This window comes from Cucumis sativus, chromosome 5 (assembly GCF_000004075.3).
Source record: "Cucumis sativus cultivar 9930 chromosome 5, Cucumber_9930_V3, whole genome shotgun sequence".
Taxonomy (NCBI): Eukaryota; Viridiplantae; Streptophyta; class Magnoliopsida; order Cucurbitales; family Cucurbitaceae; genus Cucumis; species Cucumis sativus.
Window position 1 is genome coordinate 2,438,563 of NC_026659.2, and position 24,915 is coordinate 2,463,477.

At 33.1% G+C, this 24,915-nt stretch overlaps 4 protein-coding genes across 4 annotated transcripts; 2 read left to right on the forward strand and 2 right to left on the reverse strand.

Annotated features, from left to right (window-relative positions):
- Positions 1–9: 9 nt before the first annotated feature.
- Positions 10–4,188, reverse strand: LOC101212583 (maspardin). Its single transcript, XM_004147529.3, has 8 exons — positions 4,022–4,188; positions 3,767–3,892; positions 3,002–3,100; positions 2,217–2,359; positions 1,389–1,497; positions 981–1,088; positions 733–873; positions 10–658 (listed from the first exon to the last, which is right to left on the reverse strand). The coding sequence occupies exons 1-8, from the start codon at positions 4,097–4,099 to the stop codon at positions 254–256; spliced, it is 1,209 nt and encodes a 402-aa protein (XP_004147577.1). The 5' UTR covers positions 4,100–4,188; the 3' UTR covers positions 10–253.
- Positions 4,189–10,348: 6,160 nt separating this feature from the next.
- On the forward strand, positions 10,349–14,427 carry LOC101213059 (primary amine oxidase). Its single transcript, XM_004147531.3, has 6 exons — positions 10,349–10,510; positions 11,203–12,554; positions 12,962–13,078; positions 13,225–13,680; positions 13,791–13,888; positions 13,977–14,427. The coding sequence occupies exons 2-6, from the start codon at positions 11,310–11,312 to the stop codon at positions 14,191–14,193; spliced, it is 2,133 nt and encodes a 710-aa protein (XP_004147579.1). The 5' UTR covers positions 10,349–10,510; positions 11,203–11,309; the 3' UTR covers positions 14,194–14,427.
- Positions 14,428–15,876: 1,449 nt separating this feature from the next.
- Positions 15,877–19,570, forward strand: LOC101212818 (primary amine oxidase). The gene is made up of 4 exons (XM_004147530.3): positions 15,877–17,250; positions 17,922–18,035; positions 18,410–18,954; positions 19,216–19,570. Exons 1-4 carry the CDS (start codon positions 15,943–15,945, stop codon positions 19,424–19,426), a joined length of 2,178 nt encoding a protein of 725 aa, XP_004147578.1. The 5' UTR covers positions 15,877–15,942; the 3' UTR covers positions 19,427–19,570.
- Positions 19,571–21,508: 1,938 nt separating this feature from the next.
- LOC101220225 (flavonoid 3'-monooxygenase CYP75B137) lies at positions 21,509–24,410 on the reverse strand. The gene is made up of 2 exons (XM_004147561.3): positions 23,392–24,410; positions 21,509–22,330 (listed from the first exon to the last, which is right to left on the reverse strand). Exons 1-2 carry the CDS (start codon positions 24,331–24,333, stop codon positions 21,680–21,682), a joined length of 1,593 nt encoding a protein of 530 aa, XP_004147609.1. The 5' UTR covers positions 24,334–24,410; the 3' UTR covers positions 21,509–21,679.
- Between the last annotated feature and the right edge of the window lie 505 nt (positions 24,411–24,915).

Genomic DNA, 24,915 nt, shown 5'->3' on the forward strand with positions numbered 1-24,915 from the left:
CTTTCAATGTTGGACGGGTTTAACATGTTGATGCTGTATTGAAAGATCTGTCTGGTCTAATGATTGTAACTTATCCAAAGAACTACAATATTTCAGCCTTTGATAAAATGACAAACTTGGTAATGAAAATTTACACAAACAAAGCTCACGAATGTGAAAGAAATGAAAAAGAAAAAATCAAATAAGAATTTGAGGAAACCGTGAAACAAACGAACAGAGGGCCAACATTGCTCAGAATGAAACTTGTCTAGTCCTACCTTTCTGGTATCAATAACAGGTGAGTTGAACCACCAGCATCCATCATGCCTAGCATCAAACTTACACATATCATCTGAACATATCGTAGTAATATCTCGTTGATTATCAAGAGTACCTTAGTTTCTCTGTGACTCGATAGAGGTGTCTCGTCACCCAAATAACAAGCTTTAGCATTGTTAAGTAGCTGATTGTCTAAACTATGAGATTCTGAACTTTCTGGAGCTGGAGATATTTGACTTTCGGATGGTGAATTTTCTGTGTGTTCATTGTCATCCTCATGTGTGTCATCACCATCTCTTTCATCCTTCTTTTCACTCGGACCACTGTCACTACCTCCTCCTTGTGAAGCAATCTGGACCAAATCTGGACGAGCTTCCACGCCAACACGTCTCAAGTGCAGCTGCGCAGATAATATAAGATGAGGTAGGGGCAGTTTTGAACGTATAAAAAAATAGTGCAGGGCGTTGTATTCACCTGAAGATGCAAGTTAACTTCATCAGGGCGTGAAAGAAATGGGAAATCACCCCCTGTTTTCAAGTATGCTCTTCTGGCTCCAGGATATCTTTCATTCAGTTGATCTTTGAGTTGCAATGGAACCGCACAATAGTCGTTTGTCTGTGAGGGTTAAGTAACCATGTCATGGGGACAAAAAGGGAGAAAGTGAGGTAATCAAGATATCAAGTTACATATAGATACTAAAGCAGCAAGTCTTAGGAGCATACATCCATTATGGTAATAGACGAATCTGGAAGAAGAAGAGGCCCAATTGAGGCATCATCAACTGTTAGGGTCAGCCTTGATGCCAGATCATCTCTTGAAAGCGTTTCCACCTGAACTGATAATATTATATTCAGGGCTAAAAGAGCACCGCTTTCACATGTAACATCATCTTTGACTGAGAAAAGGATGAGGCTATTCTCCTAAAGCATGTCATGAAGAGATAAACGTGCATACGATTTCATACAACACATAATGTCTCCATAAGAGTCATGCCAAACTCTCTCTAGGAGATTGGGATTCTTTTATTTGAAAGTCTAAAATATACTGCACACTTCAATCAGAATCACAATCACGTTCAGAAAAACAAGAAAAAGAGAACCATTTAGAAGACTGAACTGAGTCGTAGTTACCTGAGAAACAACGAAGTCTACAGAATCTGCAATGAAAGGTTCATGTGGGCCATCACGAATTCCTGTTAAGACATACCTTTTCAGCAAAAAAGAGGGTGCCCAACTAACACTGCAGAAAGCAATACCAAAATCCTGCGAGTTAATATTGAAGGAAAATTTTATACTGAAGAACACAAAAACTTGGATGAGAGAGATCTACGGGGAATATGTACATTAGTATGTTATAGGTACATCAGAAACATGTCATGACCGCATTAAAGGTAAGGCTAAAAATTATGCAATGAAACTTGCGCTATGGAGAGAATTTAAAAAAGTTGAGGGAGGTGGAAAGGGCGAAGGAACTAAAAATATATTCCAAAGTTGCCACCATTAAATTCATTGTACTAATAAAATACGATACCAATCAGATCAGATATTGCAGCTTGAGAATGAGAAGTGGTCATAGGGAATCTCCCTTTTACTAATGCAAACGAGGATTTATGTTCCATAAGGGGAGGTGGTTGGGGTTATTAGGAACTAAGAAGATAGTTGCACTGATTTCCAATTGACTTCCTCTGGTTGGGGTTGTCCATCTCTTATTCTTCTATTTTATCAATCGAAATAGTCTTCAGTTTCTGATTTTCTTTTTCAAGTCCCCCTGGACAAGATAGGAACTTCTCCAAAATTGCATTTCTAGTTTTATAGTAGCAGAGATTATGGTAGTAGATGAAGAATAATTGCGGTAATTTACACAATAACAAAAGTTCTTCAGCTCATAAATTTGTACTCAGCAAGGAATAAAGCAAATAACTAAATTCAGAAAGAAAAGAAATGGCACGAGAAGCATACATTGGGGACCATGGCATTGCTGCAGAAAAACTTTTAGTCTCAAGATATGAATTAGATAATATCAAAGATTTAACACGTCTTGGCCGATGTTGAGCAAATAGTTGTGCTAGAAATCCCCCAAGTGAAGTGCCATAAAGATGTATCTGTTGAAAGCACGGCTATTAAACTTTAGAAGTCTTCAGTTTGCCAATCATTTCAAAACCATAAAATCGTGCATATGCTGCAGTAGTGAATAGTGAACAATGGCCACAAAATTGATTAACACAACCTGAAGAAACCTATCAACCTATCATCATATAAGACATCTACCATCAGTCTTCACTCTCCCATCAAATCCAATCTACTAGAAACACAATCAGCTAAGAAAATCACCCTCATGCAATTTTTTTAGAGACTATGAGGATAAGTTAAATCCATTAAATTACATTATATACAAATTCCAGTGATACTAATAATTGTAGTTGGTACAACAATTTTTTCTTTCTCATGCGTACGAAGATAACAAGATCAAAATGTACTCAATTTCATGGTACCCAGAAATATTTCTGTTCTTCTCATAGGTTTATGGCTATGCATCACCAAAAAACCTAAATAGGGTTGATTTTAGGCAAAATCTTGTTTCTAGAAGCTTAAATATAATAACCTCAACAAGTGTGCCGGTTCACACAAAATAAAATTTGTGCCATTTCATGCACAAGAGAAAAGAAAAAAAAATGTATCAATCACAAGAAAGACAAAGGAAAACAGAAAAAAGATTATGAGATTGACATAAACAAAATACGTACACGATGAACGTCTATGGCATCCAAGAACTTTTCAAATGTTTGAATCCACTCTTGATGATTCCATACACGTGGAATGTCTACAGAAATTACCCGGTAACCCTGTGTGAATAAAAATGATGTAATTCTTCAAAATTTCCCCAAGATAGTTGAATGCACAATTTTAGAAGTAATGGCAAAAACATCTTGGATTTACAAGCAGAAACTAATTTAAAAAACAAAAAGAGTAAAAAAATATACTTGAAATCCAAAAATTCAACAACGGTATAACCTTTGGGTAGCAACAATTCCAAATTCGCATGAAGAATGAACTACTTTCACAAAAAGGTTATCTAGTTAAAAATTGAGTGATTTGAATAAAGGTATCTCCAGTCACACGCTATAATCTATGCATATTCACACAACAAGAGAAAGCGTTGACCTTGCTCTTTACCTACCTTGTAAGGAATAGGTGAAGATCGTTCTACAGACGCTATACTTAAAACGCCTACAACATTAAAAACTTACAAAGAAACAGCAAACGTTATGCAAGAGCCTTATTCTAATAAAATCTTATCTTTACTCAGCTTTCCTCTATTCATCTCTAAAAGGGAATACTCAACTAGACTATCCCCGCATAAAATAAACACCCTGCAACAGTCGATGTTCTCCGATCTCAACCGAGACCACAAATCAACATAGAAATCGAGGAGAAAGGAATAATAGTGAAGTAAAGTTCGGAAGTAATCGAAAAACGAAAAGAAAGTGAAAATATGAAGGTAAGAGTACCTTCATTGAGAGAAACATAATTTGTTTGTAGTAGACATCTGCGGTGCCGGCAATTCCAGGAAGGCAGATAAGAGGCGGTACAACTTTAGGGCCAAAATCATAGTATCGCCATTGCTTGGTGCCAATCTGGGAGAGTAAAAGATAAGGAAATGAATAAGAAAGAAAAGAAAGGGGGAGAAAGAAAACCCTAGGAAATGGAAATGGAAATGAAAGGAAAATAAAGAAAGGAATAGAGAGAGAGAGAGAAAAACGTACAGGAATCCGGTGAAGGGGAACCTGAGACTTGAAGTAGATGAAATCACCGGGCGCCGAGGAGACGCCTTTGATTCCCATATTAGAAGATCATGATAATTTTGATCTGAGATCTATGTGTATGAAAGAAAAAAAAAGCTCTAAAACCTCTCTATATGTTGTTGTTAGGCTCTTATTAACAAATTGTTGGATTTTATTGAATTTGGGTTGATGAGTACCCAAAACCACGTGGCTGACCCTACTCTTCCAATCCTATCATTCTACTTCACAACAAAAACCCCTTCCCCTTTTCCCTTTTCCCTTTTCCCTTTTCCTCCTTCCTTCTTCTTACTTCTTACCTTAATCATTGTAATTCTTTTATATCCAATCTTGCCAATTTATTATTACAATTTTACAATCTTTGTTTTCACATTTATTTCAATTTATAGATTTTAAGACTAATACTTTTTAAGGGTTTTTCTTAAATAATAATAATAAAGCAAAAAAAAAAAAAAAATACTAGAAGAAAAAGAATTATTACATATACTTTGTTGCGTAGCATCAACATTTTGTCCATTTTTTTTTCTATTTTTGACTCCCTACTTTTAATCCATTAAACTTTTTAAATGAATATTAGGTGGCTTGAGATTAATATCTATCAATTAATTAAAAAGGTTTTTTAAAAAATAATTAATCAAGCTTATCTAATTTTTCATCGTTATAAAAATAATTTAACTTTACAATCATTACAAATTAATTTATAAATGTTAAAATCTAAAACAAAAAAATAAGTATAAATTTTGAAACTTAAGTTATAGAATTAGGTAAACATGATGGATAGCAATTTAAAGAAAAATAAGATAGCAATGTTTTTAAAAAAAATTGTAAATATAGTTGGGTTCGTTTGGCAAAATTGAAATTAGAGAAAGAGGAAGGGTTCCTTTATTAAAAAAGGAAAATGGAGAAATGTAGAATTGTAGTGTGCTTTGGGCTGCAGGCTGCTCTTAGATGTGTATCTGGGCCCGTTTTAATATTTCATTGCGGTAGTGTTGGTTTAGTCACTAAAATCGGGACCAAATGAGAAAATGCTACAAAGTTTTTCGTTTTGAAATGAGATTACTTGCAAAATGAAAACACTCAAAATCACACACCACATGCTTGCCAACCAAACTCTATGCTTGAATTAATTGAATTTCTAACACTTTTAAAAACTAGACATTCATGAGTTGGATTGGACAATCTTAATGACTAGTTACAGATCAGTCTTGAGGGATCCGTTGACCTCATCCTTAACCTTTGAGGTTGAGGTAGGCTAATTGACACGAAGGTTTTATTGGTCTCGACATTGGACATAAATCAGCCAACTCATTTCGTGACAATCTAAGTTCGTTTTGGAATTATGTTACTTCTCTTATTTCTACTTTCATCTCAATTTTTCTACTAGTTCAAAATCACATGTAACAAAAAAATAAATATTGTTGCCGTCTCTAGAAATTTATAAATATATGTATTATCCAAAATCGTATATGTTAACGTATAAGATTAGACTGGTCTCTTGTAAAATTGAGATGAGTAGTACTCTCTATCATTCTTCAAACCAAACCCCCTTTCTTTGGAAAACATTCCATGATCAAGTCCCCTGATATGAGTTTGAGCCTATTTCAATCTCTTCAACAAATTTGAAAGGATGTAAAATCAATTATTCCTCAATTCTTTCGAGGATTTGTAGTTGGTTTAATTGGTCGCTTACATGATTATGAAAAAAAATGTAAGGAGTGAGACTTAAACTTGGATTCAAAGAGAGTTGAAAGACAATTTTACCATCAAACTAACTTCTAAAATAATTGGCATCACTTTAGTCTTTTTGGGTTCAAGTCACTTTAGACTTATGCTAGATTTGTCGGTATGCACTATATGACCATATCAACTTACACGATCGCATCGACCGTCACATGATCTTGGTGATTTTATTTTAGTGATATATTCCTTAATACAATCATGTATTTAGCTAAATATGATCACTCCATTTCATACATTCTTTTCATGTTCTTTCAAATTATATGCCAAAACTGTGAGCAAAACGGTGAAAAATCTTGATTTTTAAAACCCCAAAAGTAAAAATTATCCAATGTTTAAATTTTAAGAGGGGATGACTATGAACTTTAATTTCTTGTTCAAATTGAATGTTTTTATCGTGTGTAAGATTTTGAAATCTATTTTAAGAGGGGATGACTATGAACTTTAATTTCTTGTTCAAATTGAATGTTTTTATCGTGTGTAAGATTTTGAAATCTCTCTCTATATATTTTTTCTTTGGTGTTGAAATTCAGAGATTACACACAATGGCTCAAGTCACAGTGAGATGAGATAGAATCAGAAGATGCAAAAAGTATGAGAAGACAAATGCATGAAAGGAGAAGAAGATAGAAGGGAAAGAGAGAAAGAGATGTTGACAATGACATCAAAGTTTGAAATAGAAAAAAAAAAGTTGGAATGAGCTAGAGAGGAGAGGAATAAGTAAAGATATAAAAGAAGATGGAGAAAAGAGTGGAGGGAGAAACTTTTCTACACATATTTGATGTTTTCTATATAATCCAATGGTAAAAACATAATTCTTCATTCCCAACATTTTAACTTGATTAATGTTAAGTAAATAAGTCATTATCTTTATGGAACTTTGAAGGATGATTTAAAAGTAAGGCTAATTGCATTTAAATGACAATCATACAAATATGTACAAATTAAGATAAGGAAGGAAGATACTATTGGGAAGAATTATTTTATTTGAAATGTCCTCATCTACTTTAGTTCAATAATATTTTTGTTTGAATCAATATATAACGTCTCTTTCTTTTATATATATACACTTTCTTTCTTGGCCAACTTCATATAATTCCATTCTATCAAAATGGAAATTTCATATTATGGACACCACAATTCAGCACGAATATCTCTCTAAAAAAGATATAAAATTATTAGAAAAAGGAAAAGAAAAAACAACTCTTAGTCACCACACACCTATACCTTAGCCACTCGTTAATTCATATACATATATAATGAATGGTCGGATGAAACTTATAACCCTTGGATTTTTCAAAGTGTTTTTCTACCAGCTTCCACATAAATATCAATGTACACCTTCTACGTTTACAAGTTGTATGAAGTGAAATCATGTTAAACTAATAAATATTGCATCCGTTTAATTCTTATTGTATATGTAAAAAAATTATACTACCAACAATGCAATACGTTTGGTACAAAAAGAAGAAAAAAAAGACACTTTTACATCGGGAGAAAATAACTTATACCGACTCACAAATTGTGTTAAGACGAAAATATTTGTCCCAACAAATCTTATGTTGGTAAGAGTGCTTAAATCTTGATTTAAATATGTACTTGTGAGGACAAAAAGAGTGCAGTAAATATTGTTAAAATTAATAGCTAGCACAAATAGCAAACAAACAAAAATCTTCACAACAGTTGTAAATTACTAGGGTTGAAAAAAAATACACAATGAACTTAATTAATTAGGGAAGCCAATATATAAAGTTGAGTATTAGTAAGATATAGAAACTACTCAATTTGGTCTATACATATTCAACAACTTGAAATATTAAATGTTTGTGTCAGTCCATTTAAACTAATTATAATTAGATGCTCATATATCTTATAAACATTTATTTGTGAGATTTGTTGTTAATAACTTGATTTTCTTTTAGAGCTTCTAAGGAAAGAGATTGTTATTTTACTGTTATTAATGCATAGAGTGAACTATATTATTGTTTTGTTGAAGCCTCTTGTAATTATAATAGTTGATGTTGATTTATAACTATTATAATCTACCATTATATTGACAATTTAAATAATCTTTTTCTTATTAAATGTTTACTATTTTATGTCCTATCATCTTCTTCTTTTTTTAATAAGTATTTACTACGTCATACCTACATTAAAATAGTTTGCACTTTCAAATGCAAACAAATATAACAAAAACATATATAATCACAACTCATTTACTATAATAATCAACTCAATTCAATGCACCAAATACGTGTTAAAGTGTTTGTTGATGTAGCAAAGTTGTGGAAGAGAAATTTTCGGTACAAATAGGATAAACCTATATATGTGTTTAGCCTGGATTTATGTATTAATTAAGGTATTTGAGTGTGGGATGAGTATAGTTTTGAAATTTTGATTGTTTTTTTTATGAACAAACCAATTTTGAAAGCCTTCATTCATTCAGTATTATTTATAAAGAATTTGTTTTTAGAATTATGCTTTTGCTATCCCTTTATCATATTCTCATTTATGTTATTTTCTTCCATACTTTTCCCAATTAAAGTCCTTTTTTTTTATCTTTATTTCTAAAAAAAGTACTTTTATCTTCATCTTGACTTTTTTTTTCTCCCTTTTTTATATTATTTTTTAATCCTTTCAATATGAGTACCTTTATTTTTGTTTGATGTTACTCTAATTTTTTTAAAAAAAGGAGTTGTTATTTGAAAAAAAATTGTAAACTAATGAAGAATTTGATGATTTTGCTCCCGTTTATGTTTAATAGCTTCGAGTTCTTTGCTATATTTGAAAATGTTTCCCTTTTTAATCCAAGTTTTAGAACGAAGACTTAATTCATAAAAGATAAGAACTTATGTAACAAGAATTATAAAAAAAATGGTTGATTTTAAATATAATAAAATAAATCAAAATATTTACGTATAATATTAAAATATTTAAAATATATCTATATGTAATAAATATGAATAATTTTAGATAATTCTAGATTTCAAAACTTTACTATATTTGTAAATATTCATCGTGATGACCGAACATAAGTAAAAGGAGAAATCAAATCAATAATGAAAATGAAAATGAATTAATTGAAGTGTCCTCATACGTTCACTTTACTTCAATATTGGCTAGGGCCCTTCAAAATGAAATGTCATTTTCTTTCATACATATCATATAAAATTCCATTTGAATCAGAAAGGAAATATTACATCACCAATGAACACAATTGAGAACAAATGGTTCATTTAAAAAAGGACGTATAATTATTAGGGAATTTAAAAGAAAACATTCTTCTCTATGCTCTTCATAACCACCACATACTATAGTGAATGAACCCTTTGATATTTTTCTTTTTTAATTTTGGGAAAATATCAATTATTTATACCTTTCTTTGAAAGTTGAATCAAATAATTCCAAACCAATAATGACATCCATTTACATTCTAATCACTGATTTAATTTTAGTCTTTTTTGTTCTTTTTCTAAAATTGGTTTATATAGATATTTCATAGTTCAAGTACATAAAATAATAAATAATATCCTCCAAGAATTTTATACCAAAGTATGCAAGAAAATATATATGTGGAAGTATTTGTCAATACTAAGAGACAAACAAGAGCAGACAAATAAATGAAAAAAGAAAATTTTCAAATTTAATGAAAAGTTGTTCTAGCATTTGTTTAGGTTAATTTACATTATTTCTTACCATTATTGTAAAAGTTATGCATTTGACAACTTTAACAAGTTTAAATTGATTAACTTACTAGAGTTTAAAAACTTAAATTGATGAACTAAAGTAAATGTTATGTTTTGATCTACAAAACTTTGTTACTCACCTTTTATAATTTAGTTAAAATTAAATAGTATGAAACGTAAATAACACTCAAAAGTATAAGGTAAAAAACAAACCTTTTAAAAGAATTATGTTTAAATGAACTATAATTGAAAATTAGGAACATATTCCGAGTAGAAACCCTAAAATATATATAAAAATATTTACGAAAAACAAAGTAATTTTAAAACGTTTTTATTGATTAGAATATATTTTAGCAAATTAGTTTCAAAAGAGTTGAGTTGTTATCTCTATTCTTAATTTGACTTAATATTTTATTTAGCAAAGTGCTATTGAATTTCAAAACTAGTAAACATTAATTTAGATACTTACAAATATAATAAGATTTTGTAGTCTAACATTGATAGACAGTGATAGATGATAGCAGTCTATCAACATCTATCGATGATATGTCATTATATTTGTAAGTATCTTGTTTTATTTTCCTATATTAAGTCACTAGTTCATACATCCCCTTTAATGTTTTTTAATTTTTAGGAGGCATGAGACTTATGAAGACTCAGCAAGTTCAATTTAATATTAATGGGAAAGAAAAATGATGTTTCGATTATGTTCAACTACTCAAAAAAAACTTAGATACATCCCATCAAATTGTTCCATCGTAGTTTTACCTGCAACGAAATTTTCTTGTGAAAATAATATTTTAAGTGGAATGTAATTGAAAAAAAAAAAACTTAATTGGAGAGATGAAGATAGATTTAATGTCATGAGGTACAAAAATGTTTGATGCCTTGCTCAATAGTCAAGATCCATAACTTTTTGATATAAATATCTTTTGAGATATCCATTTTTCTTTCACTCTCCTTCTCCTTCTCCTTCTCCTTCTCCTTCTTCTCAAGGCCAAGTTGCTCACAAATTGGCTGCTTGATTAAGGTTTGTTTCTGCCTATGCTTCATTACACTAATTAATTTCTACTCAATTACCTTTATTGATTACCCTAAACCTTTCTCTCATTCTTTTTTCCTCTGATTTTTTCTTCCTACTTCTAATTTTGATTGCTGCACTTTTTCCTCTGTTTTCTTTTTTGTTATCTACCATATTCAGCTGAATCTTGTGGCTTTCTGGGTGTTCTTGTTTTGGTCTTTGTTTCTACAATACAACCATAGTTGATGTTCTGTGAAATGTTTTCTGGTTGTTCTAAGGTCATGTACCTTATCTTTGGTTCAAGAGCTTTCTCTGATAAGTTCGACGATGGATACAATGTTGTCAACTTTGTATATAAACTCTAGTCATTTTGTTTTTGGCACCATTCAAAAAGTATCGATGAAGATAATTTGCCCTATTAACATTCTCCATGTGGTTTGATTGGGGTTCTACAATGATATAATAAAATCTATTGTTTTCCTTTCTTATTTTCAATTTTTTAAGACTAGACTTTTTGTCCACCATTGTCTTTCATTGACGAAGAAGACAGACAGAGTGTTTCCTTCTCTTACATATTGCTGTAAATTCTTTAATGAATGTAGTTCTCATGCCTATTTTTTATTTGGTGTGACTTCTAATTTTGACGTTTACTTTATCATATGGTTGAATTTTTATCAGAAATGTTAGTTTCTATTTTGTAGGTACAAAATAATAACTGGACATGGACTCCACCCAATAAGACAAAGAAAGCATCCATTAATAGAAGCTTGAAGCCGACTGCTAGTTTAAGAAATTTGAATCGGTGTCGATGGACAAACTTTCATCCTTGTGCTTCTTGATCGTCTCGATCGTCACTGTCCTTCTAGTCTCTCGTTTGTGGTTTCCAATTTTTGTAAACCTTCCACCAGAAGACATGAATGATGAAAAACAAAGCTTTGAAAAACACATTAGCCTCATGTCCAAAGCCCCTCACCATCCACTAGATCCACTCACTGTCCAAGAAATCAACAAAGTTAGAGACATTCTATCAAGTTATGAACCATTTTCAAATTCTTTTCCAACAATTCACTCTCTAGCACTAGAAGAGCCAGACAAATCATTAGTATTGAGCTGGGAATTTGGCAACCCACTTCCACCACGACGAGCAGCCGTTATCGGAATCCTCTACGAACAAGTCCACGTGCTATCGGTCGATCTCGAATTACATCGCGTCATTCGACACACAGCGAACCCGACAAGTGGATACCCAATGATCACAATGGAAGAGCTTCTAAGTGCATTGGACGTAGCATTAGCAAACAGTAACGTTCAAAAGAGCATACACGCACGTGGAGTGAAACTCAAGGATGTAAGATTCCTTTCCCCATCACCAGGCTGGTTCGGAAAAGAGGAAGAAGGAAGACGAATTGTCAAATTACAATTCTACTCGATTCAAGGCACATCAAATTACTACATGAGACCAATTGAAGGACTGACCGTCACGGTAGATCTCAACAAACAAGAAGTAGTCAAAGTCGCTGATACTGGAAAAGGAATCCCAATCCCAAGAAGCACAAATACAGAGTATCAATACAATGGTGAAACAGAGCCACCGGAGATCAAAAAGATAAACCCGATATCAATAGAGCAACCGAAAGGACCAAGCTTTACAGTTGAGAATGGATATATAGTGAAATGGGGGAACTGGGAATTTCATATAAAGCCAGATCAACGAGCAGGAATGGTGATCTCAAGGGCAATGGTGAGAGATTCAGAAACAGGGGAGCTTAGAAATGTGATGTATAAAGGGCTTCCATCGGAGCTTTATGTGCCGTATATGGATTTTGATGAACATTGGTATTTTAAGACATACATGGATGCTGGAGAATATGGATTAGGATTGTTGTCGACGTCGTTGGTGCCATTGAATGATTGTCCGAGGAATTCGTACTATATGGATGCGGTGTTCGTGGATGGAGATGGGAAGCCGTATGTTCAAGAGAATATAATATGTGTGTTTGAGAGATATGCTGGAGATATCAGTTGGCGCCATACTGATACCCTTCTTCCAAATGTAAGTCTATTTTTCTTTGAGAAATGTCTTTTTGCTTTATCTGCTTCACAATCTTTTACATTTTCAGTATCTAAGTTTTTTATTTGTATTTCAATTAACTCATCCCATTTCAAAATGTCAATTTAGTACCTACACATTTTAATGTTTTTTTTTAAAAAAGATTTAAGTTTTATATAAGAGAAGGTTAGAGTATTAAAAAAGAAATATGTAGCTCAATTGACATAGTGGTTAATTATATTATCGAACTTAAGGTTGGAGGATCAATTGTTCACCCGAAATGTTTTAACTACCGTTATCATTATCATTATAATTATCACAAAACTTATCTACCATATCTACTAATGTATGAGAAAGATAATCCGAAGTTTGAGTCTGAAATGTTTTTGATTTTGAGTTTGAATTGGTAGGGAAGAGGAGAGGCTAGACAAAAAGTGACACTTGTAGCTCGCATGGTATCAACCGTGGGAAACTACGACTACATTATTGATTGGGAGTTTCAAACAGATGGTTTAATTCGTGTTGAGGTGAGATGAACTATCTATTCATTAATACATTTTCAATCTCTTAATTAAAATCTAATCTTTCTAATTACACATTATTCAGCAATTTAGAGTAACGTGGTGTGTACACTGATCTCTAAAACTCTATTGACAAACAATGATCTGATCAGGTTGGGCTATCAGGGATGCTAATGATAAAAGCGACACCAAACGAGTATGCAGTAAACAAAGATAATGAAGGATTTGAGCCATTGGTTTCAGAAAATGCAATAGGAGTGGTTCATGATCACTACATAACATTTTACCTAGACATGGATGTGGATGGTGTGAATAATTCATTTGTAAACATTGATCTTGTTAAAGAAGAACAAGTTGATAACAAATCACCAAAATCCACACCAAGGAAAAGCATATACAAACCATATAAAAAAGTAGCTAAAATGGAAGATGAGGCTAAAATTATACTAAGCCTTGTTGATCCCTCAGAATTTCATGTGGTGAACCCATCCAAATTGTCCAGATTGGGAAACCCATCAGGGTATAAGATTGTCCCTACAGCCACAGCTGCTAGCTTGCTTGATTTGGACGATCCTCCACAAATTAGAAGTGCTTTCACTAATAACCAGGTACTTATTATCCATACTGAAACTATTAACGATTAGCATTTTCATTGGAAACATATTTATATATCAATGTATTTTATGGTAGTTTGAATAATAATGAAAAATCTTGATAGATTTGGGTAACTCCGTACAAGAAAAATGAGCAATGGGCAGGTGGGTTTTTGACGTACCAGGGCAGGGGAGATGACACATTAGCAACCTGGTCTCAAAGGTATAATTTTACAAATATATCTATTTTTCTATCTTACTGTAAAAATTTGTAACGGTTTTGATTTGGTTAAACATTGATCATGAAACAGAAACCGTCCCATCGAGAATCGAGACATAGTCTTGTGGTATACTTTAGGGTTTCATCACGTCCCATGCCAAGAAGATTTCCCAGTAATGCCAACTGTGTCCTCTAGCTTTGATCTAAAGCCCGTTAATTTCTTCGACAGAAATCCCATTCTTCGGGCAGCCCCTGCTTCCGTAGATGACTTGCCTGTGTGTAATGCTCGATCTTCGCTAAACTTTTAGGTTTGACACATGAGTTCAAAATGAAAATACACATGTTATAGTTTTTAAGAGTGTCTCATCGAACTTAGTTTAATTTATAGTTTTTGGGGTTGGAGTTTCCATTGCTTAGTTATTATATTAAATAAAAAGGTTATGTAAGAGCTCTATTTAGGTTAATGTACCCAGGACCAAGAAAATAAAATGTACCATGTGAGATTTTAAATTTCCTAGTACATATAATTGTCGTTAGTTATATAGTAATAATTGTATATCTTTACAAAGTAATAAAAAATGAAATACACCATACAAAGGACAGAAGAATTATATTAAAGGAAAGTGCTAATTAGGAGAATTTATAACACTACATACTCTGTATCATCCTCCTCTCCTCTCAAGGGGAAGAGAGAAACTTCATTTTGAACCCATATTTTGGATGAGGTTAGAAAAATATTCTATAACTTAAATTTCAAAATCCAATTAATACAAACTTCATATTGAGTCCATATTTCCTTATCGCTTTTTTCAACCAAAACATATTTCTATTTCATGTTCTCAAACAGTTTCCAATGAAACCATATTCAAACTTCTGATTTAACATATTATTTGATCAGTTCCAATCTTAAACATAGATTACAAGATGTCCTTTGCTCAAAAGAAAACACCACGTGCACTTGTACAAATGGTGACCCATCACTAATTAACTATTTACTTTCTTTCAAATATATTTCTTAGTTTAAGTTGTTGTTTCTGTTTAATCTACAAACTTTTAAATATGTGTAATAAATCCAAGGTTTAAACCATGATTTGATATAACTGTACATTTTTTCTTGGTTTCCAACCAACTTCTGTAAGGTTTTTTAAACTCTATTCTTTTATAATTTTTAAAATTTAGCTTAGTTTTTTTACAACAAAATAAAAAAATTAAAGGTCTAAATAGAGTGTCTAGTAGTTTTCTAAACATTAATTTCGTATCTAATAAGTTTATGTGTTAATAGACCCGTGAGTTTAAGAAATACGCCCGAATATGTTAATAATTAACGTAATTATGAGCTCCTCCTTCTTGTAGCAACAACCCCTTAATTTTATTGCATGAAAAACACTCTTGCAAGTGGAGAATTTAGTATATGAGTGAACTTTATTTTCTTGGAAGGTTTACTGTGTTGTTTACTTCTTTAGACTAAACGTTTTCCTTTAGGGTTCTCGACCAACCATCTTTTCATTTGATTTCTTTTTCTTGAGCTAGACTTCCTGCATTGCAACTCTTTATGGACACTTTTCTTGAATTGTCAAGCCAAGCCTTGTGACGTGGGCTTCACTCCATCCTACTTCTTTTTCCATACTTTATTTTGGTTTGAGCTAAGCACTTTAACTCAAAGTAAATGTGTTGTAATATTATTATATGGTTAGTTATTATGGATCGAAAACCTTGAAAAATGCTTAAATATATCCATTAAACTATTTATAAATCTTTCTAAAACATATACTACATAAATCAATCATGCATGGTTTTTCTTTTGACACAAAATTGAAATACTAATGATTTAAAATAAAGAGAAAGAGGTTTAGGGATAAGTCGTAATTTAACAAAATTGAAACACTTTCTTCAAACAGAAACCAAGATGACAATAATATCCTAACCTTTGTCATTTTGTGCCATCCAAATTCCCTCTTTCTTTCTTCCATCATAAATTCCCATCAATCCTTACCTCGTCCTTCACTACCACTCTCTACTCCAAAAGAAACAGGGAGTGAGAAACAGAGGCCAAAACCATGGCTGCCAGAAAATATCTCCTCTCCTCCTTCCTTTCTCTAACCACAGCCTTTGCTCTATTTTTCACTTGGCTCCACCTCTCATCTCCACCGCCAAACGTCGCCGAGCTCCTCGACTGCGCCGCCTACTCCCCATGGTGCTCCTCCAAATCCCACCCCACCAATCTCGGCCGTGATCAGAACCCCACTCGACGCCATGATCACTCTTCTGACACCCCACACCACCCTCTCGACCCACTCACTGTCACCGAAATTAACAAAGCCCGTTCAATCCTTTCCTCTCATCCCCTCTTCAAATCCTCTCCCTTTTCCATCCACTCCTTAGTTCTCGAAGAGCCCAACAAATCTATAGTCCTAAAATGGAAAATCGGCGATCCTCTGCCTCCGAGAAAAGCCGTCGTTATAGCACGTGTCAACGAAAACTCCCACGTGCTGACCGTTGACCTGACCACGGCGAATGTCGTGATTCGCGAAACCGGCCCACACTCCGGTTATCCGACGATGACGGTGGAAGAGATGAACGGCGCCACGTGGGTGCCGTTAAAGAGCGAGAGTTTCAATCAAACGATTCTCAACCGTGGGATTGCTCTGTCCGACTTGGCCTGCCTCCCGATTTCCACAGGATGGTTCGGCGCCGCGGAGGAGAATCGACGGCTGATTAAAGTTCAGTGCTACTCAATGAAAGACACAGCGAATTTCTACATGAGACCCATCGAAGGATTGACCGTTCTGGTTGACTTAGACACTCAAGAAGTGATTGAAATTTCGGACAAAGGGAAAAACATCCCGATTCCAAAAGCCGCCAACACGGATTACCGATACTCAGCACAGCCGCCGAACAAGGTGATGAAGATATTGAATCCGATTTCGATAGAGCAACCGAAGGGGCCTAGTTTCAGTGTGGAGGATAATTACTTGGTGAAATGGGGAAATTGGGAGTTTCACTTGAAACCGGACCCGAGAGCCGGGAGTGTGATATATGGGGCTAAAATTCGGGACCCGGAAACAGGGGATTTGAGGGATGTAATATACAAAGGATATACGTCGGAGTTGTTTGTGCCTTATATGGATCCGACGGATGCTTGGTATTTCAAGACGTATATGGATGCTGGGGAATATGGATTCGGGTTACAGGCGATGAGTCTTGACCCGCTTAATGATTGCCCGAGAAATGCGTATTATATGGACGGTGTGTTTGCGGCGGCGGATGGAAAGCCGTATGTGCGACGGAATATGATCTGCTTGTTTGAGAGTTACGCCGGCGATATTGGGTGGCGTCATGCAGAGAGTCCTATTACCGGCATGGATGTAAGTCTAAATTGTTCTAACCCTTTTCCAATTTTTTTTTTTTATATAAGAAAATTACCTTTTCCACACTTTTTAACTTTCATACAAATATTATTGACAACGTGAATACTAAGGGACTAATATTTCAAAATTTAAAATTAAAGTCTATTAGCTACCATCTTAAAATTCATTATTGATAAGTTTTGGTTATATTTACGATTTTTTAAAAATATTGTTAACTAAACGGAGAAGTTCTACATTTTAATTGAATTATAATAAGTGAATGTAAGTTAGATTTTGAAATTAAAGAAACTGAGAAAGGATATCATAATTCGATATTCAATTGCTATTCATGTATAGACGTTTTTTAATATAAAATGAAATGCACTCTTTGGCTATAAAAGTTTAACTTCAGTATTTTAAATTATTTTTCATGGTTGATTCATAGTACAAAGTTTTATTTATTTTGATTCCCACATTTAAAATATCTGAGATCGTCTGACAACAATTGTTTTTTAAAATCTTGCAAATAAAGAGAACAAACGGTAAAAACAAAAGAAAGGTTTTGAAATCACGTGACCCAAAATGGACCAAATATGAAAAGTAACTTGTTTTCTTATGGCAAAATATCATCTTTTTTTGTTGATTAAAAAGAAGAAAAAGGAATTGAAAAATATAATATGTGGGAGCAGATCACTGAGGTAAGGCCGAAGGTGACGCTTGTGGCGAGGATGGCGGCCTCTGTGGCCAATTATGATTATATTGTCGATTGGGAGTTTCAAACAGATGGCCTCATCAGAATCAAGGTATCGTTTTTCTCTTTCTATTTCCCTAGCCTTTTATTCAATTCTGAACTATATTAATAATGTTATAATCCCAACATTTAAGCATACTTAAAGCTAAAGCACATGATCTCAAGTTGCCGGAAAAATAATACTAATGTACATGAAATGAATTTTGTCGTAGTTTACAAATTTCGACTAAAAGATTCCACTTCCATGTCAATTTTTTTAAAGCTTTGTTCATTTGTATATACAACCTTTCTTTGTCTCTAAAAAGTCAATGAATTTTAAGACGTATGCAACCATAGACGTTTGAATTTGGAATTATACATTTATATACCCTAAAATTAAATTAAATATATCAAGGATTAAATTAATATTTTAAACTAAAAATACAGGTGGGTCTAAGTGGGATATTAATGGTGAAGGGGACATCATATGAGAACACGAACCAATTCCCTGGAGAAGATCTCCATGGCACACTGTTATCGGAAAATGTTATCGGAGTAATTCACGATCATTACATAACATTCTACTTGGACATGGACATAGATGGCTCCGACAATTCATTTGTGAAGGTGAATCTCCAAAGGCAAAGGACTTCTAAAGGAGAATCTCCCAGAAAAAGTTACTTGAAAGCAGTGAAAAAAGTGGCCAAGACCGAGAAAGAAGCTCAAATTAAGCTTAGTTTATACGACCCATCAGAGTTTCATGTGGTGAATCCTTCGGTGAAGACTCGGGTGGGTAACCCGGTGGGGTACAAGGTGGTTCCGGCAGCCACCGCCGGGAATTTGCTGGATTTGGACGATCCGCCGCAGAGGAGAGGAGCGTTTACGAATAATCAAATTTGGGTTACGCCGTATAACCGGAGCGAGGAGTGGGCTGGGGGCCAGTTTGTTTACCAAAGCCATGGCGAGGATACCCTTCAATCTTGGTCCGACCGGTAAGCATTTTTTTTCTAAAATAAAACTTCATACAATATTTTACTCCAAAGTCTTTTTCTTCTCCATCATTCAAAGAGTAACGGTAATAATTGGATACTAAGTTTATGGATAATAACACACTGTCTATAGCTGTATTTTAAATAAATTGCAAATTTAGTAAGGTTTATCGTTGGTAGATTTATGATTTATGAACGAGGTGGTGCAGAGTTGTAAAATAATTTTTTTTTATAATTATAAAATGGGTATGTGTGTGTTTGCAGGGATCGTGAGATAGAAAACAAAGACATAGTTGTATGGTACACATTAGGGTTCCATCACATACCATGCCAAGAAGATTTTCCAATAATGCCAACCGTGTCGGCAAGTTTCGATTTGAAGCCTGTCAATTTCTTTGAGAGCAATCCAATTCTTTCATTCCCACCGAATACTTTCGAAGACCTTCCTGTTTGCAAGCCTGCTGCCTCGGCTTGATTGACAACACTAGATAACAGTATGATTAATTCTCTTGTAGTATTATGGTTAATTCTCTTGTAGTGTTGCTGTTTATCACTAGTACACTTTTCTCTACCACATAACTAACTAATAAAATCATTACCCGTTGATCACATTTTCTAATATTTTAGTTTTTATACTTTTAAATCTATCATTTAAGGTGTTTAATTTCTTTATTTTCACAAGAACATTAATTTTAATCTGAACCAAGTGTTATCGGATATAGCACTAAAATGAACAAGTTGAAGGTATAATAGAACAAAAGCTACCAAACTCAATACATCATTTCAAAATAGAACTCTACAAAAAAATTCAGTCTAGAAATAAAAGTTTGGTAGGCAATGATGCTAACAATCATCAGAATATGGCCTTTAACTAAAACTATAATAACTCATAACATGACAACAGAAAAGTGATTAGTGCACTAACACGAATGAAAAAGACCTCTCACATATAAATCAAGTTCCATTTTTCTTTCTCTTTGTGTACAATAACGATTGAAGAGAAAACCAAAAAAATATTACGATATATATATATAACTCCACTTTTAAAGGTCATCAATCATTCATTATTATAGCAAATAATCCTTCCATTTAGGCTAATGTTTTCTTGGGTTTTAACTGCATCAAGTGTGAAAATATGTAGGAGATCAAATTTCCGGCCTCTGAAGAAAAGCAGCTTATGTTAATTTAAACCCTAAAATTCCAATAAACTCTAAATTTAAAATCTTTCCTAAAACTTAAAATAAATGGCAAAAAAAAAAAAAAAAAAAAAAACAAACAAACCTATGCATTTGGCTATTGATTACTCACTCAACTACTAAGTTAAAACATCTGAGTTTTAAGATTTGTTTAGATGTTTTCTATTACTTTTTTTCCTTTTTAAGATTACAAATATAACTATTTGATATAATAATAATTTTAAAAATATAAAGATAACAAAGTCGGTTCAAATCTAATCATGATAGTAATCTATCATTGATAAATAATAAGAAGTTACCAACAATAGGTATATTGTCGTTGATAAACTTTGCTACATAATGATTATTATCTTAGGATATATTTTTATGAGATAAACAACAATATAATTGTGAGATATAGAAAGGACGAGTAAGAGATAAACAACAATATAATTGTGAGATATAGAAAGGACGAGTAAGTGGGGAAAAAAAGTACACAGAGAAGCTGTATAGCACAAGTGTGGGTCACAAATATCAGTGGACATTGGATAAGTGATAAACCTAATTTGTGGTTATCCTTGGTGTACGAGAATGAATGATGAACATCCAACTTTTTGGTGAAGATTCCAAATGGATTCTGCTTTGGTTGAGTGTGTTGTGGATATACTCAGAGAGGTTGCGCAGTGTCTTACTCAATTGCTAACAAAAGACTTTCTTCTACTTCCACAAAAATCTTAAACCAACTCTCTTTCATATATATAAAGCCATAATATTAGAGTTCATTCTAATTACTAATGTTTGTTCTTTCTTCCACATTTTTCCTGCTTCAATTGCGTTCTAAGTGGTGGCTTATTTATCTTTTTAATTTCTTTTTTATTTAAGGTAATCTATGCATTTCATTAACTTTTTCAATGAAAAAAACAGAATTTGATCAAACATTTAATTTAATAAATTGACATGGATACTACCTATATATATAATTTCATACCTGTTGTTTTTGTTTAATGCATCACAAAACATTAGATTATTCAACTTGGGCTTTAGTGATAATTTATGTTAGTTGCTAAACAATTTTTGCAATAAAAATAATATCTTTAGCGCTGAATTTTATGTGTCGTTAAATGTTGACTTTTTTTTTCTTTTATAATAATAGTGTGACGTGATTGGAAATATATTTAACATTTTTGTATTTGAGAATAGGATTCACATGTCCAACTTGCCCGTCTATATTGCCAACCAAATTCAGTATTTCTATAAACTTTTTTAATATCAACTAAACTTTCTAATTAAACTAACTTATAAATAAGTATTTCGTTTGGTTATTATCCTTATTTTGATTTTAACTAATTAATAAGTAAAGTTTTTAGTGAAAATATATAATATAATAAAAACTAAAAACGATTTTTTATTCATTTTCCCAACATGGCCATACATCTTTTCAAGTTTGCCAAATTTTCTAGCATACAGTAAGGACCGACTACTAGTCTTTTAGAAAGCTAGCTACAACATAGAATCACATACCCAAACTATAATATAACTAATGATCCCTTATTTTAGGCCAAGTAAAGGTCCGAATTGGAGAGTGATGGCGTAGGAATAGCAACCAAAGGATTCAACTTCTTATTGACAATTCCAAATTTCTCTTTAAAATCAATCACTGAATCCTTAGGCAATTCCCACTCGAAAGAATGCAGCAAAGATGCCAATATGAACATCAGCATCCTCTCGGCCAATGCGATCCCTGCACATGATCTTTTGCCATATCCAAATGGGTAAAACTCCATGGCATTATTACTGTCACCCAATTCAAACTGTCCAGCACATTCTTCTTCGTTACTTTTTACGAACCTTTCTGGCATAAATTTCAAGGGATTATCCCAAATTGTAGGATCTCTTTGAATGCCCCAAAGGTTGAAGTAGATGGTTGAATCTTTTGGGATGTAGTACCCTCCAAGAGTGGTTGAGGAAGTAAGAGTTCGAGGCACTAATAGAAAGATAGCAGGATGTAAACGAAGTGTCTCTTTAATCACGGCATTTAAATAGCATAATTTGGGGAAGTGAAATTCTTCCACTATTGCGTTTAAACCTATCACTTTCTTTAGTTCTTCTTTCACTTTCTTCATTGTATCTGGATGTTGCATTAATTCTGCCATTGCCCACTCAATTGTAGTCGATGTTGTTTCCGTTCCACCAATCACAATGTCCTGCGTATTACAAAAAAATAATAATATAACAAATAAAAAAATAATGGTTTTAGGCTATAATTAAGCGACAAAATTACGAATACCTTTAGTTCTTTAGATTTAAAGATAATATTTTTATATAATTTTGAAAGAAAAAAACTTGATTACATCCCATATACAAGTATCTCATGTTCTACTTATCTGTCTCGCATACAAAAATAGAAATGATCAAATATTTAAAAATATATATTTTTAGACGGTGGAGAGATATGAAACACACTTGATAGATAAGTGTGCATTTGGTTGGTTCATAAGTGTATGTTTTGATTGAGTTAGTTATAATAAAAATGTTGTTAAATTTATAGTATGGGTAGAAATTGTTATACTCGTATTGAATAATGAGCAACACTTTTGAGGACCACCCCATTTATATGATAGAGAAGTTCTAGAAAATATCTATATGAGAACTTAATAAATTAGAAAAGGATGGGTGCAATCTCATGAATAGAGTTTATATCAAACCTATATCTCAAATCCTTTTCAATTCCAACCCCAAATTGATGAACAAGGCAGGATATATCAAACCTATATCTCAAATACTCCATACATATATGAGAAAAATAAAAATGGAATTCTTGTTATATTAAAAACTTTTTAAGCAACAAAAATTTGTAAAATAAAAAGAAACAATAAAATTTGGTTTGGTTATTTTGAATTTTAAGAAAAAAGAAACAACAAAAATGGGAAGAAAAAAAAAGCATGAGAGTAGAATTAAAATCCCAGGTGATTTCAAGTTGTTGGTTGTTCTATTAGATATGCTTGTATTATATGTATGGAGGCATGGATTAAAGTATATTACATATAAACGGTACCTTCTTTTATATATATTTTTATAAAAATAGTGTATATAAATAAAAGAACATGTTGTGAGGGCACTTGCTCCATCTTGGAAACGTTCCCCATAAAAATGATGAGATGGACCAAACACTCTGAATAGATAATTTTATTTTATTTTTTACTGTAATTATTATAATTATTATTTATAAAAATGATGAGATGCATTTTTTCAAAGGAAATCATACCAATAGCAAAGCTTTGAGTTGGTCGTTCGTAATGCACTCTGAATTATCTTCATTATCCTGAAGCTCCAACAACAGCTGCAAGTACCCTCCTTTTCCCCCACCATTTCCTCCCATCTTCCTTTGCTCTTCAATGGCAGAATTCAGAATCCCATCCAACACACCCATCACCTTCTTCGTCCTCCTTCCAATTCCCTGCAAATCAAACCGACCCAACACCGGAAAAACATCCGACACATTCCGACTTCCTAGCAACACCACCAGTTCATCCATCATTTCCCTAAACTTCACTTCCAAACCAACCCCATCCTCTCCCATCACCCGCCCCGAATCGCCCCATGTCATTGCTACAACGGATTTCATTGTCGCAAGGAAACTCACCTTTCCAATGTCTATTTGTGTTCCCACCGATTCGAACACACCTTTAATCACTTTTCTCACCTCTTGTCTTCGAACACAGTAGGACGCGTCGAGGTTGGACTTGCTAATCATTTTCCGGACGAAGATTTTTCTTAGCTTCTTCCAGTCCTCCCCATCCTGGGCAAAGACAATGCCGGAGCATCCGTAGCTGGAGAGAAGAGCACAAACGGTGGTGTTTCGATTGGGAAAGAGAGTTTCTTGGTGGTGGAAGGCTTCTTTGATGAAAGCAGGCGAAGTGAGAACGACGCAGAGCTTTGGCCCAAGACGGAGCTTGAAAACTGGGCCGTAGATTTTAGCCAAATGGGTTAATTTGTGGTGGGGGTTGCCTGATAAAAATGGAAGGTAACCGACCAGCGGCAGGCCACGGGGGCCTGGAGGTAAAGAGGGACGCCGGAATTTGGATCGGAGCCATAAGAGAGCAAACATGAAGAGGAAGATAAAGAGAATGAGGGTTGAAATTTGGTTTTGATTATCTGAATCTACGGACCAAAATAAGAAGAGGAACGGAAATGAGAGTAAGGACATAGTAAAGAATTTTAGAAATGAATAATTGAAGCTCCAAAATTCAGAATTTATGGATTAAACGTCGAAATGGTAAAGTTTTATAAAGATTTCTCAAGAGTGTGGGCTGAGAAATCTTTGAGCCAACCATTAAGCCACCTCACGGTTCTTCTTTAATAAATTAAATGCAAACTCACATATTTGGATTTGTGCACTTCAACTAATTGATTTGTGCATTTTTAATATAAATTTGAAATAGCTTTTAACATATATATACATAAAAGTTGAAGCAACTTCCATGAACTTGTTAAAATTTTATCACATAAATAATATTTGAACTTTAATAAATTATTTTTAGATAAATGAGTTATTTCAAGCGTTGGTTGAGATTTTGAAGTGTTTAGTAGTCCTTTATGGTAATTTGAGTTAATACTTTTTTTAGAACAAACCAAACAAAATTTACATAAACCTTTATAAAAAAGTCTAATAGAAATAAGATATCAATCTTATAGTAATCACATCACATCAAATATATATCACAATCTGATAGAGAGGTTTCAAGTTCGATCCATCACCTTCAAGTTGTACTTAATAAGACCTTTTCAA